We start from the raw sequence: 27,164 nt of genomic DNA on the forward strand, positions 1-27,164 counted from the left end.
TTATTAACACGTTATTTTTGGTATGCAGTAGTGCTTACAGAAACCAGATGCCACTGTTCCCCGGTTCCCTTTGGCATGGGCCTATATAGAAACAGAAAAAGTCTTGGCAAGACCTTTAGCGTGCATCCCCCATACTCTGGAACGCTCTACCTCAGCACATCAGACTCTCCCCTACCGTGGAAAGCTTCAAGAGGAACCTTAAGACCCACCTCTTCCAACAAGCCTACAACCTACAATAGCCCTCAGTCCAGTAGACCACTGCGCAACCAGCTCTGTCCTCACCTATTGTACCATCACCCATTCCCTGTAGACTGTGAGCCCTCGCGGGCAGGGTCCTCTCTCCTCCTATACCAGTCTGTCTTGTACTGTTAATGATTGTTGTACGTATACCCTCTCTCACTTGTAAAGCGCCATGGAATAAATGGTGCTATAATAATAAATAATAATAATAAGATACCCGTACAAAATAGAAGGATTACCACACACCCCAATGTTGTCTGTAGCGTGCCGGGGTATGGAGAGCATGGCCCTGGACCATGACTGCCACCCTGGCCACGTTAAATAGCCACTATGTACTGTACTGCATAGCTTGGACAAGGTAAACAATATTTTAAGTTACTTTGTATTATAATTCTAGTTTTGCAGAATTCATGCATATATCCATGATCAGGGAGCATATTTTTATTTGAGGGTAAAATTGCAATTTTTTTGGTAGCGGTCAACCCACAGGAGCGCAATATCTGCCTGAATTATGGATATAGCATATTCATGTGTGGTATGTACAGTATGCTTGAAGGATGTTTGGTGAGGTGACTTCTGATTCCACGTTTCGGACCAAATGACCAATCAACTGAAAGTGAGGGCAGCCACAGCACTCACTTTCTGTTGATTAACTAGTTTGGGCCGAAGGCGGGGAGACAGAAGTGGGTGCTGATTAGACACAGGGCTCGCATGAGGTCACAACGCGATTCCGGACACTGCTGGAACAGCACCACCAGCACAGGAGATGAGTATAGTCTTTATTATCTTACCTGGTGAAAACATCGAATCAGAAAGGGTTGTTCTAGTAGTGCACAACCCCTTTCAACTGATTGCAATTTTACTTACTTAAAAATTTGAGACAAAGTGGTTGTAAAAAACAAGCAACTTTGCAATTTACCTCCTATTAAAAATTCTAATCTGTTCTCGAGGACAGGAGCGATCTTTAATTGTATAGTGTACTGCTTGTTGCCTAGATTACCAGTCACTCTGCAGTCTCACAGTGGTAAGTTATTTAGATAAGGAATGCATGCCACCTATAGCCTTTTTACTTTACAGCCCGCTCAATACACTGAGGCTGACCGATTTGGTGGATTCAATCAGATTCAGTCCCCCTGTGCTACTTCTATCCTGTGCTACAGAGACAAAGCTACATCTGCTGAAGCCTGGAAGAGCACACCGCTCCATCCAGCGGCACAACCTAGCCACTGGTCCAAAATGTCAGCTCTTCAGTAGCGCTCTCCTCCCCTGGAAAAGTAGAAAACTAGGGGTGTCATGCGGTGTTCAGCGTTACACTCATTGGGTCTCATGGCAGCGTCAGACTGTTCACACTGCAGAGTCTGACAAACAGCCTGGGATCACTTAGTTGCACAGCCTGTCATGGGAGTCGGCTGGTTCTGGCTTCACTGCTCTCCAGTACAACATTAGTTAATTCCTGCTGGCTTGTGATCATCTGCTGAGAGATCAGGCGGCTAATCACCAGCTGCTTTCACCCTCTATTAGGCTCTGGAAACTAGGGCTGAGTGCTTCTTCTTTTCCTGTGGTTATCCTGTCCTATGGTGATCTACAAGTTGCAGTTTCGCGTGGTGTGTGACTCCTCCAGTTGTGCTTTTATTTCCTACCCCTTTTTTCTTTACTACCCAGTTCACATACTATCCCTCCTAAATGTAGCGTGTGTACGTTTTCGTTTACCCTTGTCTGTGCCTATTTGTGGGGTTTTGATTACTGGGCTTCCAGTTCGCTTCCAGGGGGGAGTAGTATCAGGGCTTGGACAGTAGACAGGGTCATGCTGGGGGCTCAAACCTGGCTACAATCAAGCCTACCTTCAAAATAAGGGACAGCACAGGGGCCCCAGTCGTAGAGTCAGCCTAGGAGTCCCTCTTCCATCTGTACATACCTCATGACAGCAGGGCAGCAGAGGACTCCAGAAGATAGAATATTAGTACAACTCTTTAACACAGGCCTACATATAGCACACATATGACCACTAATGCTATCCAAATGATATTTTCAATGTAAGAAAGGATCTGATTTAGTTCCCGGAGGGAATATACGGTCACAATTTCCATGACTTGTATGCATTCCATGTTGTAAGTTTAATAAAAGAAATAACATTCATGTCATAGGTTCATTTATTAATGGGGGAAAAAAGGGTTGTTCTTGTGGTGGGGGTGATCTCCAAACTCTAATTTACAAGGCATAATCACAAATGCAATGTATTACACTGCGTTATTCTCCTTAACATACGATACAGCAAGCATATTTACACATTTCCCATTTACAATTACCCATAGTCCTTTCTGTGTGGCGTTGCAATACGCTTTGATGTTGGGGTTCACTCCACTACAATTCATAAAAATAATGGCCACCAACCTATCTGAACTGTACAACTGTTTTTATCTATACATTCTCTGAGCAAGCAAGAAATGATATATAAATGAAGTTTGACACAAAAATTAAACAAAAGCAGCTGCAAAAAAACAAAAACAACAACAAAAAAGCCTGCAAACCACATTTGATATACTCTAAGGAAATAACTATAGAATTGCATCAATAGTCATCAAAATAAGGAGTAAAAGACAAAAACACACATATCTATGTTTGCCAGGCCGTGCAGTCACCTCCAATACCCACAGTATCAGTAGTAGATACATTACAAAAATAATTATATGGATTGGATTTCATTCGAGACAGTCAATGTAAAAGAAGGAATAAAACACACAAAGCCTGCTGCTCGTATCACAAGGTCAAAAGCTGGAAAATGACAAAATATGTTGGTTTTCGGCTTTCTTGGAGATGCGGGTTTTAAATGACGTACTTGTGAATACAGAGACTAAAGCTCCACGTCTTCTCATTCCCTCTTCATTATGATGATATAATGGTCCATGCAAAGATTTACCTTTGTTATTTGCGCATTATACTGCGATACACTACAGTAAAGACGGTCTCACTTGACTAGTCACGACTGTCCCCTACGGGGGGCGCCTTGATGACAGTACTCAGTGCACAGTGATATTTGCACATTACAGATGGCTCACTTCATTCTGTCCTTTTCCATCTTAGGGTCTTCAGTCTCAAACACTTAGTGCCTTGCAGTTATTCAAGCCCGTGGTGCTGAGGTCAGCATTGCTTTTCACTTTTGTTCCCTTGCCTAATGACCACCTCCTATAGTGTTAATATCTGCCTAGCACAATGCCCCCAGACGTCACTCTTGTTTTAGTCCTGTTCCCTTATATTTGCTGTGGAGCACCTTCGGCACTGTCTGCTTCCACCGAAAGGGTGTTGTTCTTCTGCTCTCTGCTAGGCATGGCATGCATAATTCGGTTTGTGAAGTGAAAGCGTTGTGTTGCCTCGAGACACACACATTAAAACGCTTCATGCTGGGAGCCTTGGTTCAATTGTTAAGGATAATTCATACAGAGTATCTTCATCCAAGATCCGTGACTTGTCCAAGAGGAACTGAGTAACCTTAATTACAAAACAAAGAAAGGCAAGTTCACACTGTACAATGCAATTTAAGGTTATGGAGGAATATTTAGTAACGCAACTGTGCCGGTTATCCAGCATAACTGCACTAAACAGAGCGGAGTTCTGGGTCAAAGTATATAGGGGGCTGCTGATGTCTACATCCTAAGTAATCTTAATTAGCGCATTTAAAAGGAACATGTCATCTAATCTATGCTGCCAAATTCAGAGATTACAGCGCATGTTCATTTCTCTTCATATATTTCTATGGGAGCTCAAAAACTTACCGATCCTGAGTTGAATGCAGAAAGGTATATATGTATAACCACCTCTCCATTTAATGCTACTTGAAAGGAGATCATACTTAAAGGGAACCTGTCAGGTGCAATATGCACTCAGAACCATGAGCAGTTCTCGGTGCATATTTCTAATCCCTGCCTATCTGTCTCAAGCTATAGTAGCATAGATGAAGAGATCTTTATAAAAGGTTTTTCTAAAGATCCCTTTATGATATGCTAATGAGCTCAGGGACTAGTCGCAAGGGCATTAGTTCCTGCTCTCATTCCGCCCTTTTAGCATGTGGACATGCTATGCAATGCCCATTGCCTAGCATCATTAGCGGTGATGCACGTACCTACGTCCGTTCTCACCACATCAGACGCCGGGCAGTGCACATGATCAGACGTCACCGCACTTCCGGTCAGTTCTGGTCTTCTGATCATGTGCACTGCCCGGCGTCTAATGCGGTGACAACAAACACCGGTACGCGCGTAGCAATGGATATTGAATAGTATGTTAGCATGTTCCTGTGGGCGTGCTAACATGCGGAGGTCAGAATGAGCACAAGATCTAACGCCCTTGTGACTAGTCCCTGTGCGGTTCATTAGCATATCATAAAGGATCTTTAGAAATATCTTTTCTAAAGATCTCTTTATCTATGCTACTAGATACAGGGACAGTTAGGCAGGGTTTAGCAATATGCACTCAGACCTGCTCGTGGTTCTGGGTACATAGTAAACCTGACAGATTCATCTACCAGACATTTATGGCACATGTCATTTATTGGTCAGATGGAACAACCCTTTTATAAACAGACTATAGGGTGTTTTACTCTTCTTAGAATTTACAACTATGTGAAAAGTCTTGCAGTGAGTCTTGGCACCAGAGATGAAAATGAAAAAAATGTAGGATTGAAGCGCACGGTCTAATGCTACGGCATAGGTCCATGATAAATAAGAAATTCTCTGCAGCTGATATGTCACCAGTTTCAATAAAAGAGGTTTCCTAACTTACTACAGAACTATTACTTACCATAAGACAGCGCACTCCAATCTTACCATTTTTTTTTCATATTCATCCATACCACAGTCACCGAAGATTATCTCTTAAAGGGAATCTGTCAGCAGGTTTTTGCTAACTCACCTGTGAGCAGAATGATGTAAGCAAAGAGACCCTGAATCCAACAATGTATCACTTAGTTTACTGGGTGCAGCAGCTTTGACACAATCAAAGTTTTTAGATTTAGCAATGCACCATAGCTGAGAAAGCTGTCCCCACCCACACCAAGTTTTCTATATACAATGTCTATAGACATTGTCTATAATCACAATATAATCACAGAAGGGGGAGGAGTCGGACGAGTGCCCGCCACCAGCTAGTCACAGCAATGTTAAGATCCTGGTGCGAAGACAAACATTGCTAGTAAACAAAACCAGGACCTTGATAATACATTGTTGAATTCTGTGTGTTAACCCCTGCAGCATGTTGTCTTCAGATTAAATAAAAACCTGCTGAAAGATTTCCTTTAAGGAAGAGCAGCCTATTCTCACCAAGAATGCAACCATCGGAGGAGAGCCTGCAACATTTTTCTACTAGTGACACTGTCTAGTGAACATATTTTCTCCTGTCGCTCTACTGTCAATCAATCGTTACCTTAGGCTGGTGCTCTATCCGGTATGGGGTCTGCTGGAATTGGCGAATTTCTCGAATAATATGGGATATCTATATTTGAATACAAAAATGAGAAAGGTTCCCAAATTAATGAGGCGGTTTGTAAAACAATTACTTCTACATACTTTTCAAACCATTCAAAGGTGACAAATTAAAACATCAATGAAATTGGAAAATTAGCACATTATAATCGGAATTCATTAGCCAGTCACATTTAATTTTTTTTAATCCTCATGATAGGAACATCAATTGCCCATTCCAATAGAATTTGTCATCAGGATTAGATAGGAGCAAACCCGTAGATGTTCGGGTTCACCCGAACTTTAGTTAAAGCTTTGGTTCAGGACTTGGACTTGACCGCGCACCCAATATAAGTCAACGGGGACCCGAACTTTGGGGCTGTAAAATGGTTGTAAAAGAGCCGCAGTAAGTTCTATGGGGCTGCAAAAGAAAGCAAATCTGGGGGGTAACAGCATGATAATTGCCCTGCAAACAAAAGTGGATAGGAAATAAATTAAAAAAAAAAAAAAAAGAAGACATGGGGTTCCCGCTATTTTAGATAACCAGCGCAGGTAAAACAGACAGTTGTGGCCTGCAGCACTCAGCTGTCTGCTTTTCCTTGGCTGGTTATCAGATATAGAAGGGAACCCACGCTGTTTTTTAATGTCATTTATTTACCGTTCGGGTTTGCTGATCTCTAATCAGAGGAATATGCCTGTTCTCGGTCTTAGCAATGGGGGTTTGAGCTATCAGACATTTCTTCTGTGGAAATATGATAAATGTTGATTGTGGATAAGCAGCTGGTTGAAAATACATTAATCCAGCAGATTATGGTTGAATATTTATCAACCTACCATGACATCAACAAAGATACAGCATAAATCTAAAACTTAACCTTTATTGGTAATATGTAAAAACACACTTATCAATGAATACACCTTAAAACATAGTAGTAGGAGAGGCTACGAAACTAAATGGAGACACATTACCACCTATTTTCCAACAGGCTTCAAAGACATAAAAGCCATCAGATTCATAGCTTATCAGGACTGTTGGATTAGTAGGGTCACAAATTCTGAACCAGATGACATGAAGATATAGGAGTATATATCTAATAAAGATATTAGCAGTGACTAGGGACATGTGGTTCTGTTCCCAAATGCTGTTTCTGCTGGATCCTTCTCTGCATAAAAGACATTGATGATATTTGATGGATTCCGCCTGAGCATGGATCTAAACACTGCACCATCTTCTCAGTTTAGGATTGAGAGATTGTAACCCCAGAAATCCAACAGCCCTGATAATTTATGGCTTTGATGACTTATGTCTATGCTGTCTGACTGCAAACAAGTGGTAATGTGACTCTTCTTGGTTTTGTAGCCTTGCTTACAAGAATTTTCTTGATATATTTATTGATAAGTGAATTTCTATAAATTGAAAATACATGATAAATATACGTGGTGTTACTGGGCAATGAAAAGTATTTATCTAATAAAGTTTTGTAATTTTACCAACCATTCGCATTTTGGAAAAGTTTACAAGGCCTTCCTCAGTGAAGTTTGGTGTGCCTTCTTCAATGAATGCTAGGTCAGTTAGGTACATTCCCAGGTAGGGTACTGAAGGCGGATTACAGCTGCAAAAAAGTACACAGAATAAGAAACAAACCGCTAGATGCTTATTATCGAGTTACACATACAGTCATGGCCGAAAGTTTTGGCACCCTTGAAATCGTTCCAGAAAATGAAGTATTTCTCATAGTAACTGGAATAGTAACTGTCTCTCTTCGAGTTTCTGTCTGACTCTCTCTATCTCTGTGTCTCTCTCTTTCTCTGTGTCTGTCTGTGTCTGTCCGTCCCTTTGCCCGTCCGTCCCTTTGCCCGTCCGTCCCTTTGCCCGTCCGTCCCTTTGCCCGTCCGTCCCTTTGCCCGTCCGTCCCTTTGCCCGTCCGTCCCTTTGCCCGTCCGTCCCTTTGCCCGTCCGTCCCTTTGCCCGTCCGTCCCTTTGCCCGTCCGTCCCTTTGACCGTCCTGTCTCTTTGACCGTCCTGTCTCTTTGCCCGGGCTGTCTCTATCTCTTTGTTTCTTTCCCCGTCTGTCTCTTTCCGTGTCTTTGTCTGTCTCTCCCTCTCTATCCGTCTCCCCACCAACATCATATTACCTCACACATAAGCTTGTTATACTAACAGTTTATTTTGTTCCTATAGCAACCACTGACAGTTGCTATTAATAGCCTGTAGCTCCCACCTCCATTCAGTTTAATGGAGACATGTTTTTTGAAGAGTAAATGTAAAGTGCGGGGTTACATTTTCCTGTCAAAACATAGTCAATGACATTCCCTGAGTCACATGGGGCATCTGTGCAAAATTTCGTGATTGTAAATGCGACGGTGCGGATTCCTTTAGCGGACATACACACATACATACACTGAGCTTTATATATTAGATATATATACACACATACAGGGTGGTCCAAAAGTAGGTGGACAGAAAATAATAACATTTATTTTGATTTATATATAAAATTATATTTACTAACACAAGCATAACATTGACAATTAAATTTTGTAATACGATACAAAATTTTGTAATAATACAAAAGCTTTTAAATTTTATCAATGCAGGTGCTAACACCGTTTTCCATTACAATTTGCACAGCTTTGAAGTCTGCCTCTTACGCTTCGACAACCATTTTTGCACAAGTCTCTTTGGGTATTAATTTCTTGAAATGCATCTCTTATGTAATTTTTCAATAACTGACACTTTTTGGTTTTCGTCTATAAGCTTTGTCCTTGAGTACTCCCCAAAAGAAAAAATCCATTGGGGTCAAGTCTGGTGAACGTGCCAACCAATCAAGCGGGCCTCTTCGGCCGATCCATTTATTTAGGAAAGGTTTCATCAAGATACTCGTGGACTACTCTTGAATAATGGGTGGGGCCCCATCTTGTTGGAAATAAAGGTCATTTGAATTAGGCTGTTGCTGTAACTGGGGAACAACTTGATTCATTAGATTTTGGAGATACTTATCTCCTGTGACTGTTCCATCAACAAATATTGGTCCTAAAACACCAAAACTTGAAATACCACCCCAAACATTGACACCAGGCTCATTTAGTTGTTGCTCTAATGTTAAATGCATGTTCTTATTATACCAGTAAATAAAATTATGTCTGTTAATATGGCCAGATAATTTGAAAGAAGCTTCACCACTCCACAAAATGTTATCTAAAATTAATGGATTTTCTTCAATTTCGTTAAGCATAATCTCACTAAATTGCAGCCGCCTGTCTGGATCATCCTCCAATAAACCATGAATTAGACGTGGACGATAAGCTTTCCACCCAATAGATTTCAGGATTCGCATGATAGAAGCTCGTGAAATTCCCAATTCTAAAGAGACTCTTCTGGTGGACTTTTTTGGACTCTAAACAAATGTTTCAGCAAGAAGTTGTTTATTATTTTCTGTACAGGCTGTTTTGGGTCAACCAGTTTTTGGAACATTAAGGATTGAGCCAGTGGCATCGAATTTGTCACGAATGCGGTAAATGGTTTGTCTCTTTGGGTCTTGAGTGCCAAATGTTTCAACCCAATTTGCGCTAAAGGTTTCAGCATTTTGAGATTTCTAATACTCTTTTAAAATCCATTTTCTTTGATCTGTATTTAAATTATTTGCCATTATGGGTTATCTGAATTATCTGAAAAGAAAACAGATTTGGGGAAATTTATCTGTGAAAACTGGATCTGTGAAACGGACTCAGTTGCCCTTAGCAACGAATCAGATTCCACCTTTCATTTTCCAAAGAGTCTGTGAAGAGTGAAAAGTGGAATCTGATTGGTTGCTAAGAGCAACTGAGTCAGTTTCACTTTACACCATGTTTGATAAATCTCCCCCTTCATAACCCTATTACACATACTGTCCGCTTTCTTTTAGACCAACCTGTGTGTGTATATACGGTATATATATTTTTTTTATTAGAGTCTATAATAACCTACAAAATACATACATACTAAAGTGAAAATAGTACAAAAATGGGCAAAACGTCCAGCAGTAGTTACAGGGTCAAATACAATGTGAAACATACTATCTGTTCCCTACGTAATTCATTCTTCATAGCCATGAAGGTTGGCACCCTAATAATCAATGCGGTGCTCCCACTGATGGATAGCTGTCAATCAAAAGTCCCTTACTCCCTGCAAACAGCTATAAGAGCGATAAAGCACTGTAATAATTAATATAAACCTTGCATAGTACTTAGCTTATACAATGACAGTGCAGGCATAATGCTGCCGATTCCGTTGTTCCCCACTCTCAAAGAGAAGGACTTTTTAAGGACAGCCATTGGTGGGTGTGGGCACCACATCATTTATTATCATGCCAACCTACATGGTTAGGAAGGGGAAATTACTTAGGGAACAGTATTTATTTCACGTTGTATTTGACCTTGTAATTCCTGTTACACAAAAACCTTGAGTCCTTTCTGCTGGCCAAAATTGTTGGCACCCTCAATTTAATATTTGGTTGCACACCCTTTAGAATAAATAACTGCAATCACTTCCTATAACCATCAACAAGCTTCTTACACCTCTCAACTGGAGTTTCAGACAACTCTTCTATTGAAAACTGCTAGCGGTCTCTCATATTTGAAGGCACCGTCAAGGAAGTGGACACAACAGTCTACTGATTCAATCACATCTAATAGGGCTAGTAGGCAAATACTGCCCTCTGGTGGTCGAAGACTCAAACGGATCCAAAGAATAAAGAAGCGGTTTCCTTGAAGTACAAGTTTCAGGGGAACACCTTTTCAGGTGATAGTAGTGGCACAGCAGCAGCAGAATATAAAAAGCTCAGAATGCCAGTGGAGGGGTGGAGCTGGCGCCAAATTGCAGAAGCAAGCAGACGTAAAAACAGGAGTGAGTTAATTCAGACCGCTCTGCTGAAGAGTTGACTGGGCCAATTTATGTGCACAGGAAACTTATACTGGCTTAGTGGTCAATCCGCAGACTTCCCCTGTCAAAACCCAGATACCAAACTTTGTGGTCAAGGCACAGACTCCAGCTCTAGTGAGTGATACTGTATATCACCTGCTGCTGTTTTGAGGTATAAATGTTCTGCTCGATTAGATTTTTTTTTTCTGGAATTAAGTTTGTAGATAGTGATCCTGAAGACACCTGATGGTGGTTTAATCTGGGGTTGACGAGTTTGGATTAGCAAAGTACATATATTTGTTTACTGTACATGCAAGCTAAATATTCTGTGACTCATTTCATTACACATTGATTATTCTGCATTCAGCCATTCTCTAGTTTGTATAAGGCCGGAGCCACACTTGTGAGTCTCGCATCGGCATCATCCGGTATGGCCGCACTCTCTGGAAAGGAGAATTTTAGCTGCATAGAAATACATGCAGCCGACCAGCTCCTGTCAGGAGAGAAGCAAGCCGCGCCGGGTGAAGAGATCCGATAATCTTGCGTGTCACATGTTCGCGTGAGTGCACCCTCACAATAAATATTATTGTAAGTCACCACTGCGTTGTCCTCATCTGTGCGTTGCGTTGCTGGACTTCTTTCTTCAAACACGTGGAGTTGCAAGGCAAAAATGACTGCAGGATCAGGCTAGATGGCGTTTGTAGTTTGTTACAATAATACATAGAAAGTGCAGACAAAATAAAACTGGAAGTTTTTTAATGAAAGGGAATGTGTTGCTATTTTTTAATTTTTCCTTAAATAATTGATATCATAATTTTTATTGAACAAAATGAAATGCGGTGTTTTACCATTTATATATATTTTTTTTTATTTCTGCAGCCAAATAAAGCTGCCCTTTTTTATTTGCTGGTGTGCAAGTGTCTGAGCTCGAACAACATTGCAAATACTGAAGCCCCAGGCCATAGAGACGGCATTTACAATGGACTTATCTGCTAGGGAATTTCTACAGCAAATTCATAGCAACAAGTTCTGCACTAAACTGTGTTGAGTTTTAAATGGATTCCGCCATGGATGCTTTGTGTCTTTACTACAGATTTTATCCTTTGTAAAAAATGAAAGCCTCGGTGAACATCAACAACATAAGTTGTCATCTACAGCGGTGCAAATTTTCATCCACAAAGCTGGTTCTGTAATATGACCCACATCAGGATTAAGCCCTTCAATTGTTTGTTAGAAAGTGTTACATGCCATAACTACATTTAGATCTAAAAGTCGTAAAAGGTCTGAAATCAAACATACTTTTTAAGAGTCTCTCGGAGATTTTTGAATCTCCCTTCTGATGAGACAGTCTTCTGAAGCTTGTCCATAAGCGCTTTAGTCTGTGTATGGAAAAATAATTAAAAATAAAACACTTTAGCATGAAAGCCATAGACTGGTGCAATAATATATATGTTTTTTGAGGGACAAGTTGTAATTTTGAATTACACTATGCAATATACCATATACTGTGCTGAAAAATGGGAAAAAAATCCAAGTGGGGTGAAATGGTGCAAAAAAAATTTCTAAAATAAAAAAAAAACAATGCTGCCATTGTTTTTTTGAGTTACTGAGTTCCTTTTTGGTCTAAATAACCGAATAACTGATTTTTCAGGTCAGTACGATTATGGCAATAAACAAAGTTTGTTTCTTTATAACTAAAATAGTTATTTTTCATATTTTTGCTGCAAAACAAAATCTGAACTTTGTATAAAAATAAAAGTTGTGTTGCCATTTCCTGAGATGTGTAACTTTTATTTTTCTGTTGATGGATCTCTATGTGGACTTGTTTTTTTACGTTCGCGAGATGATATCTTTTATTGATACCATTTTGAGGCACATAATATGTGTTCATCCCTATGTTTTTTGGTCAATCTTTATATATTGTTTATACCAAAATGAATTGATTTCTTTATTTTTTAATTAGGAAAACAGGGTGATTCAAACTCATATATTTTTTCTTTTTTAAACATTTTTTTAAAATATTTTTATTTATGTTTTTATTTTGTTTTATTTGGGACCTTGAACCTGTCAATCATTGTTTAACTGCATGTTCCATATACTACAGTACTATATATATATATACATATATATATATATATATATATATATATATATATATATATATATATATATATATATATATATATATATATTATATTCTCTAATAAAGATCACATAAGTACCAAGATGATGACCCGTGCTGTTGAAAAGGATATACAGAGGTATTTAAATAAGTTATCTATAACTTTAACATTGATGTCCTATCCTTAAGATAGGTCATCAATGTCTGATTGACCAGGGTCTGACACTCTGCTCCCCCCCCACTGATCAGCTGTTCTTGGTGCGAGCGGCAGTAGCAGGCAGCCAAAAACGTTCAGTTCCGGAACTGTTCTGTCTTATGATAGAAGCCACGGACGGGTAGTGGACATCCGCCTCCTACTGATTTGAATAGGAGGTGGATGTGCAGTACCCGGCCGCGGCCACTATCAGTTGACAAGGCAGATCTGGAACTGAGCATTTCCGGGTGCTGCTGCCGGCACCGTAAACAACTGATCGGCGGGAGTGCGGGTATCGGAACCCGGTCAAACAAGGTGTCCAACCTCTTTAAGTAGTTAAACTGCAGCAATCGGAGCTAGCTTTGGATGTACAGGCAGATGCCGGCTGGGTCACCCCCACAGTGTATAGAATGCATGCATTGTCCAGCTTCTGTACAATGTAGGGAGCACATCTTTAAAAGCTTATGGTTAATTGTGTCCGTCCCCATTAGCTGTCTAATGCCATTTGCCACTTACATGCTATGTAAAAATTGGTTTGAAACATTAGTATACTCATAGTAAACAATCCAATATTAATTGCATTGAAAATATTTATTTGTAAATAGTCACCACATGAATATTCTGAAATTGGATCACCAACTTTAGATTCACCAATGGTCCAATCCAGCTTCCATGTAAAGGGTGTTGATCCTACAGATTACGGTTTTGTGCATGGTTTCTCACCTGCTTAGAAACTTTGGCCCAGGTTTTCTTGAGTCTGTAGATTGCACTTCTGTTCAAGGCGGAGGTGATCTCCAGCACCCCATTGTAGTTGTGCATGCATCGGCAAATATCGGCCACCACCACCCACTTTTCTATTGAGCTAGCTCTAGAGGCGATATCGGCGTGACTCATGATTTCAGAGGCAACAAGGTTACTCATCTACAGGAGAAAGACCGGAAACATAATTATTTGTTTTTGTACGCACTTGAATTAAACTGCAATATGGAAAATTGCTGTGCAATTTCTCCTATTACCTTTGTGAAAATGAAAATGTTGGAGCCAATTCTTAATGGAAACATGGTGTCTGCTATCTATTCCAGCCAATTTTTTGCTTCAAAAGTGTAATGGCACGCCTTCCCTTCTGAGCCCTGTCATGCCCCCAATCAGTAGTGTTCCACTACATATGAGGTATCGGCGTACTCAGGAGAAATTGCACAACAATTTGTATGGTTTATTCTCTCCAGTTACTCTTTTGAAGTGAAAAATTTGGGCGAAAGAAACATTTTTATAGGAAAAATTCAATTTTTGATTTTCACAGCTCAACATTAGAAAATGCTGTAAAGCACCTGCAGGTTCACGGTGCCCACCACACCTCTAGGTAAATTTACTTGAAGGGTGAAGTTTCTGAAATAGGGTCAATTGTGGGGGGTTTCCACTGGTAAGGCCCATCAGGGGCTCTGCAAACGCGATAAGGTATCCGCTATGTATTGAAGCCAATTTTTGCGCTCCAAGAGTCTAGTGGCACACCTTCCCTTCCAAGCCCTGCCGTGCTCCCAAACAGTAATTTTCCACCACATATAGGGTATCGGCGTACTCAGGATAAATTGTGTAAACAATTGTACAGTGCATTTTTTCCTGTTGTTATGAAAATGAAAAATTTGGGGGGGAAGTAACAAAAAATTAAAATTTTCACTTTTTGATTCCACATTGCTTTAATCCCTTTGAAGCATCTAAAGGGTTAATAAACCTTTGAATGTGGTTTTGAGTACTTTGAGGGGTGTAGTTTTTAAAAATGTTGTAACTGTGGGGTATTTTCTGTTACATAGTTAGCATAAATCTGATGTGGTCCCTAAAGAAATGGATTTGTAAATTTTGTTGGAAGAATGACAAACATTGCTGATAAAATTTTAACCCTTTGAATTTCCTAATCAAAAAAAAAAATAGGTTTCAAAACTAGTGCTGATGTAGACATGTGCGAAATGTTATTTAGTAATGATTTTGTGTGATATAACTATCTGATTTAAGGGCATAAAAATGTTTCACATTTTGTAAATGTTTTGATATTTTAACTAACACGGAGTACAATATGTCAAGAAGGAATATATCTCAGAATCACTGGGACATGTTGAAGCGTTGGAGAGTTATTACCTCAAAGTGACACTAGTCAAAATTGAAAAAACTAGCCAGGTTATGAAGGTGAAAACAGGCTCTGGGGTGAAGGGGTTAATGGGCGGTTTATAGGATTTAGAATGCTATAGGGGACTGTGCATTGCACCAACATGCTTATAGGGCCTAGGACTAAATTTTGCACTGGATAGGAGGACTGATCGTATGAATGAAAGTTTATATTACCCCTCGCCATGGGATTATTTGCAGCTGTAGAATAACAGGAGGAGAATTACAGATTCACCTCCTCTCCCTGCAGATTGCTAACATGTTTTATCAGAGACTCCTCCTCTAATATTCACATACTCTAAAATGGGAGCTTCACCCGAGCCTGGGTCAGATCAAGGTTAAGAATCTATGCTTTAACACAAGACCTCTAGCAGCAATCAAGCTTAAAGGGAACCTGTCAGGTACAATATGCACCCAGAAGCACAAGCAGTTCTGGGTGTATATTGCTAATCCCTGCCTAACCGTCCCTGTATACACTAGCATAGGTAAAGAGATCTTTAGAGTATTTGTAAAGATCCTTTATGATATGCTAATGAGCGCAGGGACTAGTCGCAAGGGCTTTATTTCCCCTGACTAATCCACCCTCTTAGCATGTAAGCACACCTACAGGGGTGGGTTAACATGCTATTCAATTCCCAGCGTTATTGGCATAAACTTGCGTACCTGTGTCCGCTGTCAACACCTCAGACGCTGGTTTTAGGCTCAGTGCGCATGATCAGAAGTCTTGGCACGTGAGCCTAAACTCGGCGTCTGAGGCGGTGACAATGGATATAGGAATGCGTGTCTATGCCGATGACATTGGGCATTGAATAGCATACCCCTGTGGGCGTGCTAACATGCTAAGAGTGCGGCCTAGTCAGGGAAAATAACGCCCTTGCAACTAGGCCCTATGCTCATTAGTATATCATAAAGATCTTTAGAAATACTTTTTCTAAAGATCTCTTTATCTATGCTACTAGATACAGGGACGGTTAGGCCGGGATTAGCAATATGCACCCAGAACTGCTCGTGGATCTGGGTGCATATTGCACCTGACAGGTTCCCTTTAAATGAGAGAGTCTTTAGTAGCAAGAAAGTATCTCTTACTCTGTTGGCTACTAAACTGCCTCTCTGCACGAATGTACTGTTTTTGTCCTAATATGGAGCCATTCGTGTTTGTTCCATAGGGTTCCTACCTTCCTCTGGATCAACATATTAGGCTATAGGTTGATCTTGATGGATGTATATCTATATTCAACCCTAAAGACTATGAACTTATGAGATGACCAGTTGCCCACCCAATTAAAGACCCATGTCAAAGAACCTCATTTTTGTTACATTGTCCATAATACAATGTCAATGTTCATTTCTAACAAGCTCTGAATGTACGAGTATACTACTCACATCATTGAAGTGTTGGCTGGTTTTCATTATAAAAGGTGTCCTCCCGCTTTTGTTTGTTTTCATCCACCCCTGGCCCAGAAATTCCCTGGAAGCAAGAAAAATGAGCTAGTTTACAAACAGAATACAATACTGTAAAAGTCCAGGGAATAATCCAGTGTCTTACTGATATGGTATGCTCCTAAACACTATGTGGTCCAAAAGAGTGATTTGTTCTGCTAGCTCCATGGCTGACAATGTATCCAAATATTCTGTTGCCGGCCCTTCCGACTGCACCGAAAAAGACGCAAGAGATCATTAACACTATGCACAATTAGACAAAGCAGCAGTACACACAACAGCACAATGCACATGTCATAAGAAGTCATTAGCATAACTATTACTGCCCAAATCAGATAAACATAACAATCATGCAAAGATTTACAAATTTTATTTAAGGCGGTAATATATTCCACGGTGCTATACAGGAATAGTTATTGCATAATTATTTATCACATTAACCCCTGTGTAGAGATGAGTGAACCCAAGATTTGGTGTTCATACCAAACACAAACTTTACAAAAAAAAATTAAGTTTGCGTGCTTTACGTATGTAAATCACTCACTTGAGCATCGCTGTGCTCGGGTACGCTCGGTGCTCGGTCCAGTGTGAGCCACTTGTGTTTGAACGGCTCTCACTGGGGGTAACATCAGCGTGATCAGATGTAGTGTGCACCCCAAAAATATGGAAAAACCCTGCCCACCCCCGGAAGCAATCTGTTTATGGCTGGCTGCATGTGGGCAGACACCCGAACTTCCCCACCAGTGACTTCCATTGGGGTTCAGGTCAAGTCTGGGTCGCAGACCAAACTTTAAAGCCCAGCTGAACCCGCAGAACAGAACTTCCAACTTCCGCTCATCTCTACTCCTGTGGCCAAATTCTCCAGACTCTGCTTGTATGTCCCCAATCTAATTCCCCCACTATTAGGGCTCATGCGCACGTTGCGTAATTGCATGCATTTACGCTACGTATAGCACTGCAGCGTAAATGTATGCGTCCTGCGTCCCCTGCACAATCTATGAAGATTGTGCATGACACGTGCGCACGATGCTTTTATGAACGCAGCGATTTGGATGCTAAAATTTTGACCCAAATCCGTGCGTTCATAAAAGCAACATGTCAATTAATTTGTGCGCTATGGATGCAGCTCCCACTCTGTCTATGGTGGGGGCAGCAGCCAGAGCGCATGAAATCGGCTTTTTTTTGTACAGAAAAACTGCATCCACTGTGCAGTGTTTCTGCAGCGATTTGACGCGCACATGTGCTGTCAAATCGCTGCAGACTATTCAGCAGTTACGTGCGCATAAGCGCTTATAGACTTTTCAATGAGGTTGTCCGACATCAATATCCCTAATAGTCAGAATAATGAGGCTGAAGCTATCTTTTTTTCCCTAGTGTAGGTACTAAAAGTGCATGACACGGGGATTAAAAAATCTCCTAAACAATCTAGTCATGGTTGGCACTAATTATCTAGAAACTATATTACAATTGTATATTTAAAGGGGCATTCCCATCTCCAAGATCCTATCTCAATATATAGTAGGTGTAATAATAATATTGGCAAATACCTCCAATTACAAATGTAGTATAGTTCTGATATATTTATGAATCATGTGATCTAGCACATACAACCAAGCATATCTAGGTTATATATATATAGTGGTGCCGTTCTTTTTAGATGCTCATAGAGTTAAATGCACTATTTTGGATGGTTCTTCTCAGATGTTGCTGACCAATGTAATTGCATTTTTCCTCCTACATGTTCTCTCCCCCCCTTTTTTTTTTAATTTAAGTTCACTTTGATTTTATATTTGTTATGATTACGACTAAGGAAGACTCGCTTTTGAAACGCGTCAGCAGTGTCCCCATGTCTGTATGTGTAATGGATTTTAATTAGCACTAATAAACTGAATCAAGACGTTTTTTGTTGCCGGATTCCACACCCTTTTTTGCAAGTTCTCCTGATATAGCTATGTGTCTTACCTCAGGTGTAGGGCATTGCTACAACTTAGTTAACCATGGTTACAACCACTCATAAAGTGACAGTTTCTCATGATAGTAACCATGGATACATAAGCTGCAATGCCCTGCACATGAGGTAATAGACATGGCTATATCAGGAGAACTACACTACATTTCTAATCAAAGGTATTTGCTAATATTATTATAATTACACCTATTACATATGGGGATGGGAATTCACCTTTAAGTTGCTTAAAATGGAACTTGTAGAGCTCCACAGCTGCCCTTCATAATAGTGCCCCTTAACAGTCCACTAACACGTATTGTCTAAGTTGTGCTTCTATATCTATTTTCAGTGCATAAAACAGTGTCTGCATAAGTGTTCCTGTATAGATATGCACTTCCATAACTATGCTGAACATCTCAAAATGTGTAGTGGAAGATTAATAGTTAAAAAAGATATATGTGATTTTGCGATACTCTGCCATGGGAGGTTTATCCATGTGGTTGTGATAGGAATTGCAGCCTCTACCATGAGACATAATTAAATCAGCGCAATAGGAAAAAATAATCCTGCTTTGGCTGATCCAGCATTTAAACTAAAATGACCACAATACAAACATAACAAGGCTCACCATGGCAAACACGTCCTCCATTGTCAAGTGGCAATCATCCTGTTCTTCCTGAGAAACAGCACTGATAAGAAAGACCGTAATTAGTAGCAGCAGTGGTCTCAGAGTAGAAAGTTCACAGGATTTACTAGTATAACACGCTTTTATTAATCACATGAAAGTCTGATGTCCTGACAGCAGACGCGATCACAGCAGTAAGTAGTGGGGTGCATCTTATATGCAATAAAGGTACAGTAAGAAGCCAATCCATTATTACGTTGGAATAATGTTGCAGGTATCATATCATGGTAATATAGATAAAAATATGTCGGCAATGTGTGTACTAGAGCATGAAGTGTCTTAACACTAGAAGTTCCAGAGAGGGGTCATTTAACATTTCTACCATTGGAACCCTATGGAGCTCAAAATTCCTGGGACTTCTAGTGTTAAAGGGAGTCTGTCAGCACAAAAATGACTGTTCAGACCAAGAACAGGTGTGTGTTGCACCTTGGGTGTGGCCAACCAGTTTAATGCTATCACGGGTGTGTCACGTGTGACAGTCATGTGGTTTCTGGCCATATAAGGTCACAGTGTTTGGCTGTGCAGAATGCTTCCCGACTTTCCATTGTTGCTGCTGTTAGTATTCATTGGATAGGTAGCTTTCCTGCTGGATTTATCGTTTTCCCTTTTGGACCGAGCAGACGCTCGACTTCCACCCAGCTGCTGATCATCCGTATTCCCTTTGTGTTTGAATACCTCTTCCTTCCTTTGGACTGTGCTGGTGATGTTTTCAGTTCCTTCACGCTTTGGTTGCAGGCAGGTGGTTTGTACTCCTCTGTGGTATCGTTGCTGAAAGCTCTGCTGAACTTCTACCTGAAGCATCTAATGATAAGTAGTTCATGCTTTTCCCCGTGTGTCCCCCTTATAGTTGTTTAATGGGGTTTAACAAAGAGCACATCCCATCCGTTCTCTATTCAGGGTCCAGTATTAAGAATACCTAGGGTCAGGTAGCCGACTCTGCGCATAGGTGTGGGAACCTATCTAAGGTGGTGAGGGACTCCAGTGACCAGCATAGCTTCGATTAGGGGCCACCATTTTCCCTCTCCGTAGACACAGGGCTTCACTTCCCTTCCACCGTGCGCTTGGTACTTCCCCGTATCTAGTGTGACAGTGCTCCTTCCCACCTACTCATATTCCAACTACCTCCGCTCTCCTCTCCCGTGATTGACAGCTCTGACATTCCAAGAATCAGATAAGGGCAGAAATAGATAGAAAACAAGTACATATGAAGTTGCACCGAACGGTTTATCCATGCGATGTGTGCACAGTTTGACTCTGCTCATCATTTTGTGCTTACAGACTCCCTTAAAAATGTCACTTCATGGCCACAATTTTCAAATATTGACAATATCAGAACATGGCAGCGACAAGAGCAGCACTGTGTAAAGGCCCAGTCACACTAAATAACTCACCAGTGATCTCAACAACGATACAACCTGATAGGGATCGCTGGTAAGTTGCTAGGAGGTCACTGGTGAGATGTCACACTAAGTGACGCTCCAGCGATCCCACCAGCAACCTGACCTGGCAGGGATCGCTGGAGCGTCGTGGAAGCATGCTGCGCTTGGTAACTAAGGTAAATATCAGGTAACCAACTTGATATTTACCTTGGTTACCAGCGCACACCGCTTAGCGCTGGCTCCCTCCACACCTAGCCACAGTACACATCTGTTAATTACCCGATGTGTACTCTGCTACATGTGCAGGCAGCAGGAGCCGGCTTCTGCGGACGCTGGTAACTACGGTAAACAGCGGGTAACTAAGAAGCCCTTACCTTGATTACCCAATATTTACCTTCGTTACCAGCGTCCGCCGCTCTCAGCTGTCAGTGCCGGCTCCTGCTCTCTGCACTCCTCCTAGCCACAGTACACATCGGGTTAATTACTGGCTATGTGTGCAAGGAGCAGGAGCCGGCACTGACAGCTGAGAGCGGCAGACGCTGGTAACGAAGGTAAATATTGGGTAACCAAGGTAAGGGCTTCTTAGTTACCCGCTGTTTACCGTGGTTACCAGCGTCCGCAGAAGCCGGCTCCTGCTCACTGCACATTCAGTTGTTGCTCTGTCGCTGTCACACACAGCGATGTGTGCTTCACAGCGGGAGAGCAACAACTAAAAAATGGCCCAGGACATTCAGCAACAACCAGCGACCTCACAGCAGGGGCCAGGTTGTTGCTGGATGTCACACACAGCAACATCGCTAGCAAGTTGTGCCTCAGCAGCGATGTTGCTAGCGATGTTGCTTAGTGTGACGGTACCTTAAGGCAGATTGATGGAAGTCCTATCACCGTCACACATTACTGACATATATCACTAGTACTAACAACTAGAGTTCAATAAAAGGATTTTCCGGTCTCTGGTTCAGCCACCACGTAGTCTGAACCGCCGGAGCACAGCCTCCTATTACCTGCGTCACTCAGCTATAACACGAGTAACAGCTTCTTTGGATTACAGATGGTCCAGGCAGCCTTATAATTAAATGTTCTTCCCTCTACTGATATAAAGATCGATATATCTATCTATCTATTATATATATATGTTTAGTAGATTTATATGGCTGCAAATAACATTTTGGACATGTTATACTTATGAAATGATTTGATTCCTACTTATGAAGGATTAGCACAGCACTAGCACTTTATTATTTAGAATTACTTTCATCTGTTTATATAGGATGTGTTTGTCATGAATTTACTTTGATATATTTTTATACACATCCCAGCCCATGTGTATTCTTCTATATATCATATGTTCAATCATGTTTTTAATATAGCTTTAATAAAAATTATATTTATATATATATCCATGGTCTTCTATTTCTCCTTTTTCTAGCATTTCTTTTCATTAGGCAGCACAGCACTTCTCACTTCATCCACGGTATTATCAACCTTAGTGCATTACCTTAAAATGTTGCTCGCTGCTTTTCTTTCTTGGGGTAGGAGATCAGGGTCACGTAAAACATCTTCCAACAAGTTCATGACATTCATTTTGACTTCATGGTACAATTCAAAGTCCTTGAGGGTGAACACAGCAATGAAAAAGTATTGTACTGCATGAAAGTCTACGCACTCTGAGCAAAACATACAAAAGTTATGTAAATGTAAATTATAAAATCACCAGTAGATGGCACCATTGTCACAAAAATGAACTGGGTCAAAGTCAGGAACATAAAGTGCAGAATGCAAGCAAGTGTATATATAAAATAAATAAGTGTATAATGTATTCATTCTTTATATAGTTTAGAAAGGATCTGGAAAGGTACGCCAGAAAACAGGACGTTACAATCTACTTGAAGATGTCTTTTGTCTTGCCTTGTACATAGCATTATACACATAATATATACTGTAGGTGCATATGATAGCAGCTAGAGGAATAATTGTCTGTTTTACATACTCAGTTTTGTAAATCTGGTGAAAAATTGTATTGTATTATAATTAGGAAGATCATCAGATACTTACTTATACAGAAGCCTAAATTCTCGTAAAATACATAGAGATAACATCACCCCCTTCTCAACAGTCTGGGGTGATTTAGAAATACCAGGGCAAGAAAAAAGTAGAGAATGTACTGGGAGCATTCAGCTAAATTCCAGCTCTGATTTCTCATGAACCTGTCAAAAACTTACAAATGGCAAGATGGACAAGTACTTCAGTCATCCCTGCCACTGGTTTTAGAAAGGTCTCCATTTCCTCAATAATCTCTAACCATTAAATGTGATCAACTGAATTCTATGGTCTTATATGGTCTTACATATCAGCACATAAAAGAAATATCTATTTCTCAAGAAATCTTAAAATGAGGTAAAACACAGCTCGAGAAGAACACCACCACATGACAAATTACACCATGTCATTATTTAACAAACACGAGGCACAAAATGCAGAATCAGTGTGAAAAATTATGAATACCCCATGAATTAATAGCTTATAGAACTACCTTTAGGGTCCGTACACACACAGTCTTTAAAGGATCGGTCAGACATCTAAAATATCCATCTTCACATCCTAACCACTTTTGTAATTCTTGTTTTTACACAATACCCTACACTTCTCCATAGCTAGCTAATCCCTATGTCTTTTATTTTTTTCTTGTAATGTTTCGTTTGAGAGGCGTCTCACAAAGGACATCACAGAAGGCTGGTGCTGCACTCACTCCACTTCAGCTTTTATCGCCCTTCCTGGAACAGGACATCATCAGGGGGCGGTGCTGCAGTTACTTACGGCAGTTTCTTGCATGGCTGTCCTTTGAAGATGTCCTGAATCCATGATCATAAACACTGTGGGAGATGTAACTGCAGTCTGCTTCTATCTCCCCTACCAAAATAGTTTCTGTGAAAGAAGATATTTTCAGAGGGTGCAGATAGAAGCAGTGAGTGAAACCAGTGCAATCCCCTGATGATGATTAATTTGAGGGCTGTGCTAGAAGCTCTGGGTGGCACTGGTGGCACTCCCTGCTTCTCTCACCATACCATGATGATAATTCATTTAAGGGCAATGATACAGTGTTTCCCCAAAAATAAAACATGGTCTTAAATTATTTTCTGCCCCGAAACATGCACTAGGGCTTGTTTTTGAGGTAAGGCTTATTTTTGGGGAAACGTAGGTTAAGGGTAAGTTTACCCTCCAAGAAAGGCAGAAACCTCCCAGGAGACCTCAGACATCTGCAGAACTCCCAGGTCCTCCTGCGATCCACAGCAGGTGCTCCCTGCAGGTCCTTGTGTGCTCTACAGCGGGCCCTGCCCTGCTTCCAGCTGGCACTCACACATACACCCATCAGATTGCAGGAACATAATACACACACACACATACACAGAAACATCCGGTGATACCGTACTGCTTTCAGCTGGCTGCACTGTGGAATGCGAGGACCTGCAGTGGAACACATCGGTCCCCGGAGCAGTACGGTATCACTGGATGTGTGTGTGTTCCATCGCAGGTCCTTGCCTTCCACAGTGTCCTATTCGGGGTCTGGTGAATGCGATTGCGGGGTCTGTGTTCTCTTTTTTGGGGGTGTCTGCTTTCTTTAATAAAGTGTCCTGCAGTATCCGTAACTTTTTTAGCTGCATGGACACTTCTTTGTTGAACTGCAACTAGGGCTTATTTTTGGGGTAGAGCTTATTTTCAGGGACACAGGGTAGAAGCAGTGAGTGACACCAATGACACCCCCTGATGACGATTCATTTGAAGGAGGTACTATAAGCTGCGGAGCAGTGCTCATGTCAATCACTGCCTCTATCTTCGCCCCCTGACAATGTCTTCTTTCACAGAAGTAACAACGGTGATGGAAGCAGAGTTCTGGCACTGCACTCGCATCTCCCACAGCGGCTATCATCATCAGCCTTTAACTGGTTAAAAGCTTCCAAACCCTGAAACAGTTAAAAGCCACAAAAGACTGAACATGTGTAGAGCAATGTTAAATTAACAAAGTTCTGCATTATGTTCAGTTTTTGTGGCGGGTTTGCGGAGCGTTTTCAGCAATAACAGAAAGCAGAAAACCAGATTTTTATATTTGTTATGTCAGGAAACAAATAATAATGGTTCTCAAAGATATTTGGAACAACGTCCCTGCCAAGTTCCTTCAAAAACTGTGTACAAATGAACCTAGAAGAATTGATGCTGTTTTGAGGCAAAGGGCGGTCACACCGCATATTGATTTCATCTAGATTTCTCGTTTATTCACGCTGCATTCTGCTAATTGATAAAAATAAAACTATCAACACTTCTATATTTGTAAGCAATCTTATATTGCAACCTTTTTCCTCACCTGTGTAAAACGATTGGACATTATAGTATATACAACGCATATCATGCATACATAATAGAACACTGTATATACATATAGCAATTCAGAAGGATGAAAATGTGCTCCTATATAAACTGAATGAGATGAGAACTGCAAGCATTTTATGGAAGCACATAGAAGCGTATTAGTAGGGGCAATATGAAAAAGCGGCCAAATTTACCCCAATCTGGGACCAATTCAATTCCAAAACCTAAAGGGCGCTTTACACGCAGCGACATCGCTAGCGGTCACTCCTGAAAGCACCTGCCCCCGTCGTTTGTGCGTCACGGGCAAAATCGCTGCCCGTGGCGCACTATATCGCTAGTACCCGTCACACGTACTTACCTTCCTAACGACGCTGTAGCTGGCAAACAGCCTCTTTTCTAAGGGGGTGGTCCGTGCAGCGTCACAGCGACGTCACACAGCAGGCGTCCAAAAGAAGCGGAGGGGCAGAGAGCATGAAAGACACGCCCACCTCGTTGCCGGAGGATGCAGGTACGGTGTTGTTCGTCGTTCCTGGGGTGTCACACATAGCAATGTGTGCTACCTCAGGAACAACGAACAACCTGCGTCCAAAAGCAGCAACGACATTTGGGAAATGGATGACGTGTCAACAATCAACAATTTGGTAAGTATTTTGCATCATTAGCGGTCGCTCGTACGTTTCACACGCAACAACACCGCTAACGAGGCCGGATGTGCGTCACGAATTCCGTGACCCCAAACGACATCTCGTTAGCGATGTCGTTGCGCGTAACGGGGCCTTTAGTCTGGGAGCTCTTCTGTTTGTACAAAAAACTTGCTTCATGGATACAATCCCATAAGGGGAGGAAGAACAAACCCTACAAATGTTCAAAATCCCGATCCACATCAGCTGCCATTCTAGTCCCTAGGATCAAGAGGACCTTACTAGAAGTCATAAATCAAGTCAACTAATTAACATTTCCGAAGAATTCAAAACTAAAGGGACTTTGGTTATTATTTCGATTGGACCGTAATATGGACATTTTTGTATATTACTTTATTTCTTTCTTCTTTTATCCATATTTTGTATTAAAGAGGACCAACCACCAGGATTTTGCAATATGAGTTAAAGGCAGTGCCATACAGGCACAAAGATACTGAATCTAGACATACCTGTTATAGAAAGATCCGATGCTTGGATGCAGAAATATCTTTAATCAAAATTGCAGAAATGCACTGCACTTTGATTGACAGGTGCAACGGGGGCAGGCCTTTGTGGGTCAAGTCCTCGCTATAAAGTCCTCCATGACATGCCCCCTTTTCTTTATTTGAATATCGTGCCGCCATTGCTGTTGGCAGGGCATTCACATTAACGCAGTAATTCTTTCTTCATGAAAATGGCGCCGGAGTCCGCGCATGTCTGAACGGAAATCTCCGGTACCATTTTATTGAAGACACTGCAGTGAAGACTATGGGTGGCAGGGGCGCATGCACAGAAGTAAAAAAAAAAATTTAAAAATCTGAGCACACACCGATGCCTCTCGTACTCTTCACTGCAGTGTCTTCTATACTATGGCACTGGAGATTATGGTTCACGCATGTGTGGGCTCCGGCACCATGTTAATGAAGACAGAATTACTGTGACAATGTGCACACGCCGCCAAAAAGAATGGCAACGCGGCGCAAAATTCAAATAAAGAAAAGGGGGCACATCATAGAGGACACTGGAGGAGGACTGTACAGTGAGATCCCGACCCACAAAGGACCGCCCCGTTGTAGCTGTCAAAGTACAGTGCATCTCTGCAACTTTGATTAAAGATATTTCTGCAACCAAGCGTCCGATCTTTCTATGACAGGTATGCCTGGATTCAGCATCTTAGTGTCTGTATGGCACTGCCTTTAACCCATATAGGAACATTTTGGTGGTTGGCCCACTTCACCCGAGCGGTATTCGGTATTGTTTTATTTTTGTTTGTTTTCCTCACTTTCTTCCTAGAGCCGTAACTTTTTTATTTTTCCGTCAATCTTCCCATATGAGGGCTTTTGTTTTGTGGGACGAGTTGTACTTTTAAATGAAACTATAAGTTTTACCATATAGTGTACTGGAAAACAGCAAAAAAATTTCAAGTGTGGAAAAACTTCAAAAAAGTGTGCTTGCACAATAGTTTGAGATATTTTATTCACCATATTCACTATATGTTAAAATTGATGTATCGCTTTGATGCCTGAGGTCGGTGCGAGTTTGTAGACACCAAACATGTATAGGTTTACTTGTATCTAAAAGGTTAAAAAAATGCACAAGCTT

At 41.1% G+C, this 27,164-nt stretch overlaps 1 protein-coding gene across 1 annotated transcript in view; it reads right to left on the bottom strand.

Moving 5' to 3' along the window:
* Nucleotides 1-2,372: 2,372 nt before the first annotated feature.
* Nucleotides 2,373-27,164, bottom strand: part of RASGRF2 (Ras protein specific guanine nucleotide releasing factor 2) — a 429,820-nt gene continuing 405,028 nt past the window's right edge. Inside the window, exons 19-27 of the mRNA XM_075325142.1 lie at nucleotides 22,016-22,128; nucleotides 19,082-19,142; nucleotides 16,612-16,715; nucleotides 16,449-16,533; nucleotides 13,632-13,829; nucleotides 11,893-11,972; nucleotides 7,189-7,306; nucleotides 5,656-5,724; nucleotides 2,373-3,726 (exon numbers count right to left, since the gene is read on the bottom strand). Coding sequence (XP_075181257.1) covers nucleotides 3,634-3,726; nucleotides 5,656-5,724; nucleotides 7,189-7,306; nucleotides 11,893-11,972; nucleotides 13,632-13,829; nucleotides 16,449-16,533; nucleotides 16,612-16,715; nucleotides 19,082-19,142; nucleotides 22,016-22,128 — 921 coding nt within the window. The 3' untranslated portion in view covers nucleotides 2,373-3,633. The remainder of the gene's footprint in view (nucleotides 3,727-5,655; nucleotides 5,725-7,188; nucleotides 7,307-11,892; nucleotides 11,973-13,631; nucleotides 13,830-16,448; nucleotides 16,534-16,611; nucleotides 16,716-19,081; nucleotides 19,143-22,015; nucleotides 22,129-27,164) is intronic.

This window comes from Anomaloglossus baeobatrachus, chromosome 1, assembly GCF_048569485.1.
Source record: "Anomaloglossus baeobatrachus isolate aAnoBae1 chromosome 1, aAnoBae1.hap1, whole genome shotgun sequence".
NCBI lineage: Eukaryota > Metazoa > Chordata > Amphibia > Anura > Aromobatidae > Anomaloglossus > Anomaloglossus baeobatrachus.